Source organism: Cottoperca gobio, chromosome 17, assembly GCF_900634415.1.
Source record: "Cottoperca gobio chromosome 17, fCotGob3.1, whole genome shotgun sequence".
In the NCBI taxonomy this organism is placed as follows: domain Eukaryota; kingdom Metazoa; phylum Chordata; class Actinopteri; order Perciformes; family Bovichtidae; genus Cottoperca; species Cottoperca gobio.
The window spans coordinates 14,504,798-14,518,518 of NC_041371.1; the positions used below are offsets into that span (position 1 = coordinate 14,504,798).

General features: G+C 42.2%; 1 protein-coding gene across 2 annotated transcripts in view; it reads left to right on the top strand.

The window, feature by feature from the left end:
* Window positions 1-13,721, top strand: part of LOC115022054 (ephrin type-A receptor 3-like) — an 82,716-nt gene that overhangs the window by 46,241 nt on the left and 22,754 nt on the right. For both annotated transcript variants that reach the window (XM_029452864.1, XM_029452865.1), the window contains exons 8-10: window positions 490-602; window positions 2,171-2,333; window positions 4,286-4,394. In XM_029452864.1, coding sequence (XP_029308724.1) covers window positions 490-602; window positions 2,171-2,333; window positions 4,286-4,394 — 385 coding nt within the window. The remainder of the gene's footprint in view (window positions 1-489; window positions 603-2,170; window positions 2,334-4,285; window positions 4,395-13,721) is intronic.

Below are 13,721 nucleotides of genomic sequence, written 5' to 3' on the forward strand. Positions count from 1 at the left end.
GGAGGTTTTTAACCTCATTAAGACCCTGACATGTCACACGTGCCACTCTCGACTACAGTGTGCCCCACACACACACATTTATACACAAGCAAAAAAACAGACTTTCAACCCACACGAGCATGTGCGCTAATGTGGGAAGGCTGGGTAGGAAGCTGCAGGGTTCGAGGTTTGCACATTAATAACACCATCACATCACACCCCAGACACACGCATGTCACATGTACACACATCGTAGAATGCTGTAATTACACATGTATTAAACAGCTTGTAAGCTCTCTCTCATTAGCAGAAATACATGACAAGCACTTCCAATAAGGGTCTTCTCATTATATAGCACAGTAGGTAGCCATCTGAAATCTCTCTCGTCTCCCGCACAGCCTACTCTCTCTCTGCCTCTTTCCAATTTTATTTTCTCATCTCGTTGAACTTTATTCTCTCGTTGTTGCTCATGCACTCCTCTCTTGTTCCTGTTTTGTTTGTTTTTTACAGTGAGCGTAGTGTTGAAGGAGAGGAGGAGCAAGGACAGCGTGACTTTGGCCTGGCAGGGTCCAGACAGACCCAACGGAGTGATAGTGGAGTATGAGGTCATCTACTATGAGAAGGTGAGAGAGACGCACACAAGCTCATTGTTTTAAAGGGGCATACACGTGTTTACTTGTTATTTCAGATTTGTAACAGAAAAGTCTGTTAAAAACTGACGGTGTGGAACAACTTCAAGGATCAGTTTGTTTTGGGAGGTATTCGCTTTCCTTTTAGAGTTAGATGAGACGATCGATACCGTCATGTCTGTGCTGTAAATACGATGCTATTGCTAGGAGGTGGTTAGCTTAGTTTAGCACAAAGACTGCAAACAGGGGGAAGCAGCTCGACTTGCTGTGTCAAAGATGAAATCATTCCACCTAGCAGCATCTCTGTAGCTCACAAAAGTCCACATTATATCTATTTTGTTTAATCCGTACAAAAACTAAAGTGTGCCTTTGTACTAGCCGAGAATCCAGGAAGTTTCTGGTCCTGGCCAAGAAAATAGTCTGGTACATACCCCTCTGTAAAATGGCAAACACATGTTCTTCGACTTCAGTTTCTGCATAGATTTGTAGGCAGATTTTGTTCTTTAGACAGATCCATACAAGCTGTTTCCAGGTGTTGTGCTAAGCTAGGCTACTGGCTGTAGCTTGGCTTTGCGTACAGATAGAAGAGGGGTGTCAGTCTTCTCATCTGACTCTCAGCAAGAGAGTAAATAAGCAGATTTACAAAAACGTCAAAATATTCTTTTAAGTTCAATGCTAAAACTCTTCACCGGGTTAACGCAACATGTTACTCTCCCCTGGTCTTGTACTCTTCATCTACATGTCGTCTAGCCTCGTAGGATGTGGGATTAGCCTTAGGGCATGCCCGTAATGACTTGTTCATCAAAACATCTCTCTCCCTGTCTCTCTATTACTCACATCTCCCCTACTGCTCACACCAAGCCAATTAACCACACATCTGTCGAACAAACCTCATAAAACACGACCAAGGTGATGAAATTAAGCCGGTGTGTGTGTGTGTGTGTGTGTGTGTGTGTGTGTGTGTGTGCGTGTGTGTGTGTGTGTGTGTGTGTGTGTGTGTGTGTGTGTGTGTGTGTGTTGGCGGGCATCAGCAGTAAAATAGTGTTAATCCTTGTTGTAGAGTGTCTTCCATTAGGTAGAGTATCGGCCTCTCTGCAGGGAATTACTGACACTTATTCTATATTCATCCTCCTACACACATTTTTAAGTGCACACACACACACACACCTACAAGGTAGTCAAGGAACGAAACCAAGTGAGGCTTGAATAACCACATATTGCCCCCATGTGTAAAGAGGATAAGATTTGGGACTTGACAGATGCTCATGTATAAATGCGGCCAAATGGTCCAGTGATGAACAAATGAAAACTTAGTGAGGTGTGTATCGTCCCTGGAGGCATTTACATTAAACAAATTGAGGTTTCTATTATTTTCAGACTTTCCCAGGTTTTTTTTCTGTCCCTCTCGATACCACAGTCCATTGCTCTTTATATAACTCTTTAGAGTATATCTATAATTTTAGCCCTTTTTTATCCACAATGACATTATTCTCTGACACTTAATATTATCCACTGACTTTAGTATTACATTCTCTCCTATCGCTCTCTCTCATCCACTTCAGAATCAGCGGGAGCAGAACTACACAGTGTTGAAGACTCGCTCCAACATGATGACAGTGGACGGGCTGAAGCCAGGGACCACCTACGTGTTCAGGGTCCGGGCTCGAACCGACGGGGGCTATGGGAGCTATGGTGGAGAGATCGAATTGGAAACCAGCCACGAAGGTAAAGAGATGAATAATACTCATAAGGAATTAATCATTTCAGTTTTGCTTTTTTCTCCTTCTTTTTGTGCAATTGGATCGTTATTTTATCTATTTTTCTCTTTTTAAAACGTCCTTGTGGTTTTCAGCTGAAAATTGGAATAGCAGGCAGTGCACTGAAAGTAGTGACATGTCAGTTCTTTAATAACAATCCACAGTGTTAATGCAGAATACAATTAGAACAAAAAGCACAAACATTAACTGCAGAGCAAAGAGTACTGGCATATTGTATTACACTTCAGTACTGTAAGAGTCCTGAAGCTTAAATCAAAAAGCAAAAAAGCAAATTTTTCATCCAGATGGCTTCTTCAGTTCGGTTATCAGACAGAGAAAACAAACCAGCGTCTTGAAAGTATCCTAGAATACATACGTATCAGGTAAAAAGAAAAAACCCAAATTCGCAATGAAGGAAAAACAAACTTGCTTTCGACGGGAGCAAAACAAAATAAAAGGGAGCAGAAGTTTGCACCTGACAGAAATCATAAAAACAACCATGAATTCGAAAGACAGAGAATGAAAACACCAGGCATCCTCATGAATGAGTTTAAACTTGACATCTGACTCCTTTATTCGTACTGGTTTTATTCCCCCACGCCTGCAACTACTACACCAGTGTGTGTAGAGTGTGACATTTAGAAATGTATTCCATATTATAAACTTTGATAAAGAAGAAGAGACACAAAAAGAGAAATCTATGCCTCGCCTCACAAACAACTGGGGCGTACATCACTGTTGTGATGTTTTCCATCTCTCTGTCACTTGTCCTTTTCTCCTTTGTTTGCTGTCATTGCCTTTAATTAACGCTTCATTATGTGCTCTAGGATTTTCTGCTTTAGAGGCCCAATAATGTGCTCTTTAAAGTGAACATTGATTCCCAGACCGGCAGGCAGAGTGGGATGAATCAGTTAATGTATAGCACTGCGCTTTATATTGTTCTGTGTTGCATACACCCGGCACACATTAGCCTACTAATCATAATCAATAATCAATAAAGACCTGGGTTTTTAGTCGTGTTGCAACAGAAATCAGGAATGTGACTGTGAAAAAGATTGTGACTGCTGCAACCTATGGAGCTCAGGACTCGGGGTAGTATGAAGCTGTTTACTGAGCCTTCATACAGCAGGTTCATAGTCAAGTCCAGTGCTGTAAAATACAAGATTTGCCACATTCAGATGACCCCATAGCAATCATATCGAGGTTATCAAATCAGATCAATTCTATTGACTGTTAAAGAAGGCTGTGTATGTGCGCGCCAGTTAATGTAATAGGAGATCAATGCTTATCTGTGGCTGCCTTGGGGCATTCATTTGCCTCTTCAACACACACACACACACACACACACACACACACACACACACACACACACACACACACACACACACACAGACACACACACGTGTCAGCTCATGCTTTGCTAAGCCAGATAAATGGGGTATTTGTTTTGAGTAATGGCTCGATTGGTGTGGCGTAAAAATCGATGCATCTTTGCAGAAAGTTCTCGGCGGTCGCCTTGTTATGTGCAATGTTAACATATCCATTTGGACAGTGCGGCCGAAAGGGAATGGCTTTCACGTCCACTCTCATAGGCGATGCAGAGAGGGAGAGCGCTTTTCATCAAGGACCTTACTTACTATTCCATCCACCTCCCTCGCTCTCTTTTGCTCTCTCTTTTTTCCTTCTCCTTCAACCTCTGTCTTTTATCTCCTTTTCTAATGCTATCATATTTCATTCTCTCTCTCTCTCTCTCTCTCTCTCTCTCTCTTTTCCCCGCCGCACTCACCTTGCTGGCTTTTTTTTTTTTTACTCCCAACCTCCCTTCATCTCTTTTCTCCTCTCACTTTCCACAGCTTGTTTCCATCCTGCTTTATGCTTTTGTTTCTTAATTCACTGTGTTCCCCTTTGTGTCCTATATAGATGTTTTTGCTATCGGGGACCCTAACCAGTCCACCATTCTGGCTGTGTCCATCGCCGGGGGAATCGTTCTCCTCATCTTCCTGGTGACTTGCTTCGTTGTCAGCGGAAGGTAGGAAAAAGAAAAAAAGAAACACACTAAGGTCTTCTACACATGATGATGGGATGAAAAGATCTAACAACCATAAATGAGGTTGTTTTTTAATTATGTATTTGACATATGAAATACAGGAGGATAATTCTGGTAATATTCTATATTAACAGATGACAAATTCATCCTAATAACTACTTATAAATCTTAAAACTTATAAATATTCCTCTGTTACATGGACCTCTGTTGTCCGAAAACACATAAAAGAGCCACATTTTTGCACTGGCTGACATATTCTTTTGTTACAACGAACATGGGCCCTGTAGTTTATTTCGAGTCAGTCTCATACACTCGGCTCTGCTGCCATAAATGTTCACTGGAGCATCAAATCCACAGCTAAAATTAGTTCCCAACAAATGCACTGGTTGCCAACGTTTGAGTTACATTGGTGAAAAGCTACAGTGCGCAGCTGCTTTAGGAAATGATTTAGCATTTCCTTAAACTAAAATGATATATTTGTGGTCTTATTTTTAAAGATTTACATCTTCAGTATGAACGTATGGGCTTGGGGTCACAGACAGGAAGTGGAAAGTACTGAGAGACGTTCCAACAAATTGTTGGTTTTACTGACAATAGCGAGAATATCGCTAGCCTTATTCCCTAATATGGTTTTATACAATTTAAAAACCATCATGTGATGCTTTCAGATTATGCCACTGACAGCTGTAATCATTGGTGGCACATTATAGGTTCACCAACAAAGTATCTTAAAGTTGAAGCTGAGAGAACTTTGCGTGCCACATCTAAGGAAGTACTGCCACGAGGTTACAACTTCGCTCTCTCAAGAGGAAAACAATAGCTCATGCATGTGCTAAGCAAATCTGTCAGTAATCATATGCAGAGGGCGTATCTGGTTCTGTTCCTGCGTATTAATGTACACACGGGGGTAAAGCACAATCTCCCACTTGGTCTTACTTCATATCACTCTGCCTCTTTCTGAGGGATTACAACATGTGGGTGTGCCAAAGCCAACTTCGACATTTAGACGGCTGCCAAAGCCAAAACTAAAGGCGGTGTTATTCTGCATGTGAAGAGCATGGACTCTCTATGGACCAAGACGAAAGGTACAACGGCAAGAGAGCAGAGGCGAGGAGAAAGGGGGATGACAGCATCTGTGATTTACCGTGCCTGTAACTAAATGTTTATCCTCTATGAGCTCCGCCTAGATTAGCTACATGTTAAGAAATACACACACACAAACATGCACACACTAATATACACACACTAATATACACACACTAATATACACACACTAAAAACATTAGTATTGATTCAGGTGATTGCTTATCAGGCTGAGTGCTCTATTCGCTATTGACTAGGAGGGATGTAATCAGTGGAGACGGCACACATACACACACATACACACACACACACACACACACACACACACACACACACACACACACACACACACACACACACACACACAGCACATGAATAGGAACACATCAAAAAAGAAATAATCAGAGGGGAATTATGAGGTTGTGCATGTAAGCATCAAAACAACCTGTTAAACACAGTATTATATGAACACACATGATGACACACGCTCACACTCAACTAATCAGGTTTCACAGGCTGGGGAGGTGTTAACTAGGTTTTACAGAAGGGTCGATGCACGGCCATCAATTTCAGGCCTCTCTCTCTCTCCCTCGCTTCCTTTTTCCCCTCACTCCGTCTCTATCTTTCTACCTTTTCAGAGGTGGGGGACGCTTGGGAGGAAGTGGTGTTGATTACTGCTTTCTATTAAACAACTTCTGTACATCTGTCAAAATGTGTGTGTGTCAGTGTATAGGTGGGGGGTGTGTTTGTAGCTGGGGAATGAGGTGAGCATCAAAGCTACATCACTAAAGAGACAAGAGCAGGGGAAAGAGAGAGCTGAAGGGGGGGGGGGGGAGAGATGGACAGAAGCAACACAAGTGGAGGATAAAATGAGAGCGTATTAGAATTGGAATGATAGACTGTGGCAAGAGGGGGGGCGGGGTGAGGAAATACATCTAAAGTGCGTTTGCGCCACTAGAGAGCTACATTTTGAGATGGAGTGAAAGATAGAGAGAAAGAGGAGGGATGGATGGAGAGAGAAAGAGAAGGGATGGATGAAGGGAGGAGGAAAGCCAGAGGCACAACGGGAAGAAGGGGAGAGGTGCATGGAGCGAAAGATGAAAAGGTAGATTACAAGTGTGTGTGAGAGAGAGAGAGAGAGAGAGAGAGAGAGAGAGAGGGTTGGAAAGATGATGGGGGGGCGATTGCACTTTAAGGTGCAATAAGAGTGTCATACTTCAGGTTTTGGAGGAACTGGGAGAAATAAAATACAAATAGGATTGTTCTTCTCTCTTTCACCTTCCATCTTATCTGTTAATCAGTCCATTTCTCTCTCTCTTCACTCTGTTCAGCACACTCTCTACTTCTGCTTTTCTCTTCATTATGCTTCATATTTAGCTCTCTGGCTTTCATTTCCTGTTGCGTACCCAAAATTTACATTTGGATAAACCCCCCTCCCCCCCACACTCCGTAATGTATCGAGAATCTGATGTATTTCCTGAGACCGGTTCAGTGTGGACGATGATTAAATTGGAATTGAAATTGACACTGAGAGTCAGCCAGGGTTGAAATGATTTCCCACCAGACCCTTTGTAAGGCCCTTTTTCTCCCTAAATGTCAGCTGTTTAAATCATTTCCCCAATAATCACTGGACTGGATACAAGTGCTGGAAAGCTTTTTGTTCTTGTTTTACACCTAGTTCACCTATTGTATCCACAATCCAAATCACATTTCTAACACCTTGATAGGGAGAATGTTATCACTGAACTATAAAATAACAATAAATGCCCATACAGTTTCTCTGTCTTTCTCACACACACACACACACACACACACACACACACACACACACACACACGCACACACGCACACACACACACACACACACACACACACAGCCCTGGCTGGCAGGGTGCTGCACAGCTATGCCTCATAAATGGGCTGATTTGCAGGCCATTCTGTTCTGTCCTGTTCTCGTTTAATAAAGTGCTGTTATGCTATTGTTACCGCAGGAGGGAAAACATGAAAAAATGTCGAAAGCCCCTCAGACGCAGCACGCCGCTGACAAATCACACCAGTTATTGCTGTGTGCGTGCCATTATTGCTCTGCGAGTTTATGCGCACAAATGTTTGTTTGTGGTGTGTGAAGTTGGTGCTTTTGTCCTCCTGAGGGTGCCTCGGCAGGCTGGCAGGTGCGAGCGATGGGAAGCTAGCAAGCGACTGGCATCACCATGGACTCAGCAGATGGCCTTTCACTCAAAAAGCATTCTCCCCCTTCGGTCCTCACTTTCTTTCACTCCTTGTTAAACATGTTACAGCTTCTGCCTCCCAGCATCTGTGTGTATGTGAGTGTGTTCGCCTTTGTTTTGTCTGCAGTCTAATGATTCTCCAGCCTTGCAACCATCTCATTTTCAGAATAGCTGCAGGTGTTGTACGCCAAATTCCTGTGTTTTTTTTGTTTTGTGTGTGTGAGTTTTTAATGTGGGAGTTTTGGTGAGAAGTCAGTGTGAAATTGTTCCATCAATGAGATGCTTGTTGTATTAGTTTTGGTTTTTTTAGCCATCTCATCTGCTTAGTCTGCCTTTATGGAGTGCATCCGTTAACAGAGCTGGAGATATTCAGCCGGGAGTGGAGGGCCGCAATCTGTTAAAGAAAATGTCTGAAAATCCTAAAATAATAATAACTTAGAGGCAGATGCAACAAGCCTAGTTTTGTAGGGTGAAAAACATCCTTTTTCTGAGGAGAGAGTTGAAAAAAGAACAAGCCGAGAGAGAGAGAGAAAGCCACGCAGGAATAAGATGTCACCATAACGTGGCTGATTCTAGCAGAATAAACTTCTCAGTCGCACTAATAGAGAGCTCTACCTTTTCAATACAATAGCATATTCTGTTGTTGCGCGCGTAAGCCCTTTTACCTCGGCAGCATCTGTTGTAGCAGCCCATGGTTATTCTTAAAAACTTAATGACACAAAAGAGGAGAGGAAGGATGGGGGGGGGGGGGGGGAGAGGAAGCATGCGCTGATGAAAACATGCTGTCGAGAGAAGAGAGAGCGGAGTTAAGAGGTAGCGAGAGAAAGAGGCTTGTGAGAAACTGAAGAACACTAATGGAGTGTAAAACGGCTCAAACATGTGTGTGTATGTGTGTGTGTGTGCCTGCTTATTTGGATTTCAAAAGAGATGCGAGAAGTTGAAATTAAAAAACATCAAAGACTACAATTGGTGAAGGCTTTTTAGCACGGATGTGGGGAAGAATAACAAATGAGTAAAATGCGCAAAAAGGCACAAATAATAGACCCCTGTTTGCCAAATGGTACTTATGGTAAATATAGTGGCGGTAGAAAACCAGCCAATACATTCCCTTCCCTGTGGGTGGTGTTGGACTGTTTGCTTGATAATAGCACTAATAACAATTTGGCTGCCAGGCGATTATGTGTATCTGAAACAAAACAGGCCAGTACGGGGAGCTGTGTGTGCATATATGCGATGAGGACGCGTGTGTAATGTCATTAGACAGATTTGTATGTATTGCTTGGATGCCGGTGCTTTCAATTAATGCAGCTAAGCTGTAGGGTGTAGCTGAATGAAGTTTTGTCAGCAGAATGCCTGGAAAGTAGCTTACAAACGTTGCAATAATCGCAGCTAGTTGCCGCAGGTGCAAAACAATTTCACACAGGCGTTATGCAAATGAGCAGATGTTGCAGTGGGATTGATCAAATGTCCTATGAACATCAGAAAAATCCCAAACTGTTTTCGGTTGGGGTTTTCAAAGTTTATAGCGCTTTCAAATACATTTGTCGGATCCACACACACACACACACTGGCGCACGTTACGATCGTGACCTAATCAAGTTGTGCCGGTGTAGTAACATCATTTAGGGGGATTAGTTTCTACACGCTGATCTGTTAGCAAATATAAAGATACACTTCACCAAATGATAAGGATGACATGCTCCTCGTCTCCGTCTCTCACTCTTCCCATCCTCTCTCGTTTGACCTTTTTACCGGGTTGTTAAAGAAACTCTGCTACATTACACCAATTACCGCAGACCTGCTCCAGACCTTGCTGCTTCCCCGCCACCTTTCCTTTCTTTTTCCTTCCCTTCCATTACCACTCTCTTTAATGAGCAGGAGCTAAATGAAATGTTTCCAAACAGGTTGTTAATGAAACATAGACAGATTTATTACTCATAACTCTCCAGCTAATCATTTTCCCTTCCTAATAATTAGCCAGAGTTGAGTAAATCTTTTTACACTGTGGTCAGAGACTGCTGAGCCGGTGCCAAACACGTCCAAGGTGGAGACAGACAGAGGGAGGGGAAGAAATCTTACTCACTTGTGTTCCTGAGCGTTTCATCACCCAGACTTTGTGTCAGTTAGTTTTGTTTTTCTCATGCTAACTCTTAATTCATTATTTGCAATCATGTTTTATGAACCTCATAGTTTATTAGCGTCCAAGCAGTGAAAGTGTTTTGTTTTTGAGGCTTAATTTCGCTGTCAAATAATGAGAGTAAATTTAATCCATTGATTTCATTCTCAGTAATTATTTTTTATTTAATAGCTTGATATTAAATGGAATCACCATTATCATGAGCAATGATTAGAGCAGCAGGGTGTGTGTGTGTGTGTGTGTGTGTGTGTGTGTGTGTGTGTTTATGTGTGAGTGGGTGGCGGAGAAAGGAGGATAGATGTGTCATTTCATTGTGTCATGCCGTAGGGGTGACTAATGATTTACTGATTTCATTTTTCTAGTCATTCTGATTAGCGGCGGGAAAATAATGTGGAGGGACAGGAAATGAAAGAGGAGAGGAGATGAGAGGAGAGGAAAGGAAACATAGTATGTTTCTGTATGAATGATCCCCTCTGACTCTTCCTTGTCTCGGAGTGTATCAATTTCTTCTCCCGTCTCGCAGCCAGCAGCCGGCCTCTAATCCTATAAAAGGTGGCCAGTCATATAAAACAAACTAGGCGATAGCATGCAGCAGAACTACACACCCTTTATTAGCTCTCTCCACATCTCAGGTTAACATTAGTCCAAGGTTATTCACTCGCATGAAGACAAACAGCCTTATCTCTCCTTCTGTCATCAACACATCATCGTCCACACACAACTTAGTTCACCTTTGGTTTGTTGTTTTTTGTTTCAAGGTTATCCCACCGTCCATATTTAGCTCTTCTCTTTAACCTTTCTCTGCCGTTAGTGAATAATTGAGCTTTTTATCCTGCCAAAGTTCCCCCCTCCTTTGATCTCCTCTTTGCATCCCTCTTCTTCTCCGTCCCTATGTTCTCTCTATTTCCACACTCTTTCCTCCCTCGATTACTCTGCTTCACACCCTCCCACCTTCATACACTTTTTTTTTTCTTCCCTTTCTTCTTTTCCCTCACTTCCAGTCTGATTCAGACAGGGGCTGTAGTGGCTCAGCAGACACTTTTCATAAGAACCGCAGGCTGTTGCGGCTTTAAAAACATTGTATCAGCTTGTATAGCATTTGTGCGTAACACCATCTACACCTGACAGAGGTCATTCTGTTCATTTCACACTGCACTGCCAGGCTTTAGCAGCCCCAGCAAACTAACATGACAGCAGAATCACTGAGTGCTGCTTTTAATTATCAGAGGAAGTACAAATCAGTGCAGCTCAGTGCTGTCGATGTGGTCTCTCACTCTTTAAAGCTTAGAGTTAGACTACCAGAAAAAGCTTAAGGCTAAATAGACCAATACATGAAGACTTGGCATAATAATAGTGACAATATCAGAAAGGAAAAAGGAGGCAGCCTGCTTTAGCACAATACATAATCTTCTTAAAGGTTTAATAATTCAGCCTGATTCACTGTGTGTTTTCATACACAACACAGGCCACCTGCATTCTGACCTGTGTCCGTCTGTAAGTCTCAAGGTTCCAGATTCAGACGTTGCATCTGTTATATGCTCACACAATGTGTGCAGTGAAATGTGTGCTGGAAGGCTAATGTTGAATAATTAGAATAAGAATAAAAATAAAAATTAGAAAAAAGAGATTTAAAGAGGTAAAACAATATAAATACATGTAATATAAGTATTAAATACAAAATATATATATGAAAAAAAATCTAAAAGAATGTGGCATGAGGATTTTAAGTTTAATCATTTTTTTGTTTACTACTGACTGGCCTCCTTTTTTCCAATTTACTCTTTGGGTTTAGTCCATTCTTTTATTCTCTCCCTCTTTCTCAGGACACGTCCTGCAGCCACACTGTTGACTGACACTATTCTCTTTGTCATCTGCTCTAAATCTGTCCATCAACTCTCTTATCCTTTCTTATACTCTGCTATACGGGGGAGCTATGTGCTGATAGTGTTGCTCTGTCCATTCCTAATCCTCCATTCCTTCAGCCAATATTCAACATCTCCATCCTTCCTGGTTTCTATCATCTTCTCTCCTGCACATGTAAGGTTGGACATCTCCTCCTTGTTGCTTCTCTTTTTATTCTATCCATTTCGATTTATTTTGATAATATGTCCTCCCTCTATTTCTTTTTATCTTCAGCTCCTGTTGTTGCAGCACACAACACTGCCCCACCCCTCTTTCGCTGCACTTCCCTTATGTTAACCTTCGAGTTTCTATTCCTATATGGCTGCCTCCCCCGTCTCTCCTCGCTCTTCCCCTCCATCTGATTGCTTGTTAGTTGGTATGCAGGCTTGGACCCCCATTGTGCGTTCTTGCCTGTCAGCACTCTCTTTTTCCATCTCCCTCTCCACCTCTCTCTCTCTCTTTATTTCTCTTTCCAGCTCCCAGTGTCCACTCTCTCTATCAAAAAGAAAAACAGCATAAAGAAAAAGAGAGAGGAGGACAGGGCCTGTTGGGGGGGGAGGATAAATGGGTTATTGGAAAAGCGAATGGTTTTACTTAAAGGAAGAATTAAGAAAGAATGTGACACCCCAGAGAGTTAAAGGGTAAGAAGGGAGTGGAAAAAGGGGGGAGGGGCTACAGCGACGATAATATATGGATGGAGTTCTATGAAGGTGGGAGCTTGCTAGCAGAATGACAAATGGGTCTCGAGTGACAGAGTATTATATTAAAAAGTAAATTGATATGCAAATGTGGAGTGTGTGGCTTTGGAGGACAGGGATAGCCTGTTGTCTTCACTGAAGTGGAACAGAGAGAGGCAGAGAGAAAGGTGAGAGCCGGGATGCCATAGTGATATCGCAGTCCATTAAAGTGTGTGTTTTTTGCGTGATTGGCGCAGGGGTGTGCACTTTAAATCTTCCCGAATACACAGTCGTGTGTGCAGGGTTGTGTGTTTACTGTATGAAACAGCAGAGTGTAATCAGATGGCAGCTAAGTGGAACAGTGGTTTCTCCCACATAGACAGATAGTGCTAACTTCACACTGCAGTACAAAGAAGCAGCTAGTGGCGATGCGAGGAGGATTATCTCATTACTAAATCTGTTCCAGCTCAAGAGGCTGTAAATGCTCATAGCGTAAAGTCACTATCGCCTAATCAAGAGCAGACAAGGTCAACTCAACAAGGCTGGTAAGAGTTCAAAAAAGAGTTGACATGAATAGCAGAGTGCAGAATTTTGCTCAAATACATCTAAAAATGTAGTTTAGTTAATTTGGTCTTGAATGCAAAGGGTGGAGGAGTGGACTGCAGGACAAAACCTTAAAGCAAACTATAATAGCATGTGGAGGAAAAGTAGAGAGTGACGACAGCTGTAAAGCCACTTAAGTGTACTGAGGCCAATGCTACTCAGGTGAATACCATTTCCTGATGTCCATTCTCTCTCTCTGCTTAGTGGCTCCTGAACCGGGATGCCAAACCACACACACCAGCAGTAGGCAGAGGGAGGGGCATCACACTGTTAAAACATTTGGTCAAGATCATCAAACATCAGGTTCTGGTTAAATGACAACAGTAATCCAGGATTAACTTTATGAGTATTTAATCAATCTTTTTCTAAAACTAAACTTAAGAGCTTAACATAAATATTAAAATGTTAATTAGGCTTTTAATGACAGTAGTGGAAATGTTAGGGACATTAATATAAAAAGGTATGTTTTAAGGAAACATGATTAAATTAGAAGAGCACTCAGAGTGCAGATCTCCGCCAAGGCAGTTTCCATAAGGGAAAAATAATGCATGCATCTGCCACGTGGTTTGGATCCACTCCAAAAATTAAATGGGTTCTTCCTTGGGTACACCCTTCCACCAACTTTCATGTCAATCCGGCTCGCAGTTTTTCTGTAATCCTGCTGACAAACAAACAAACC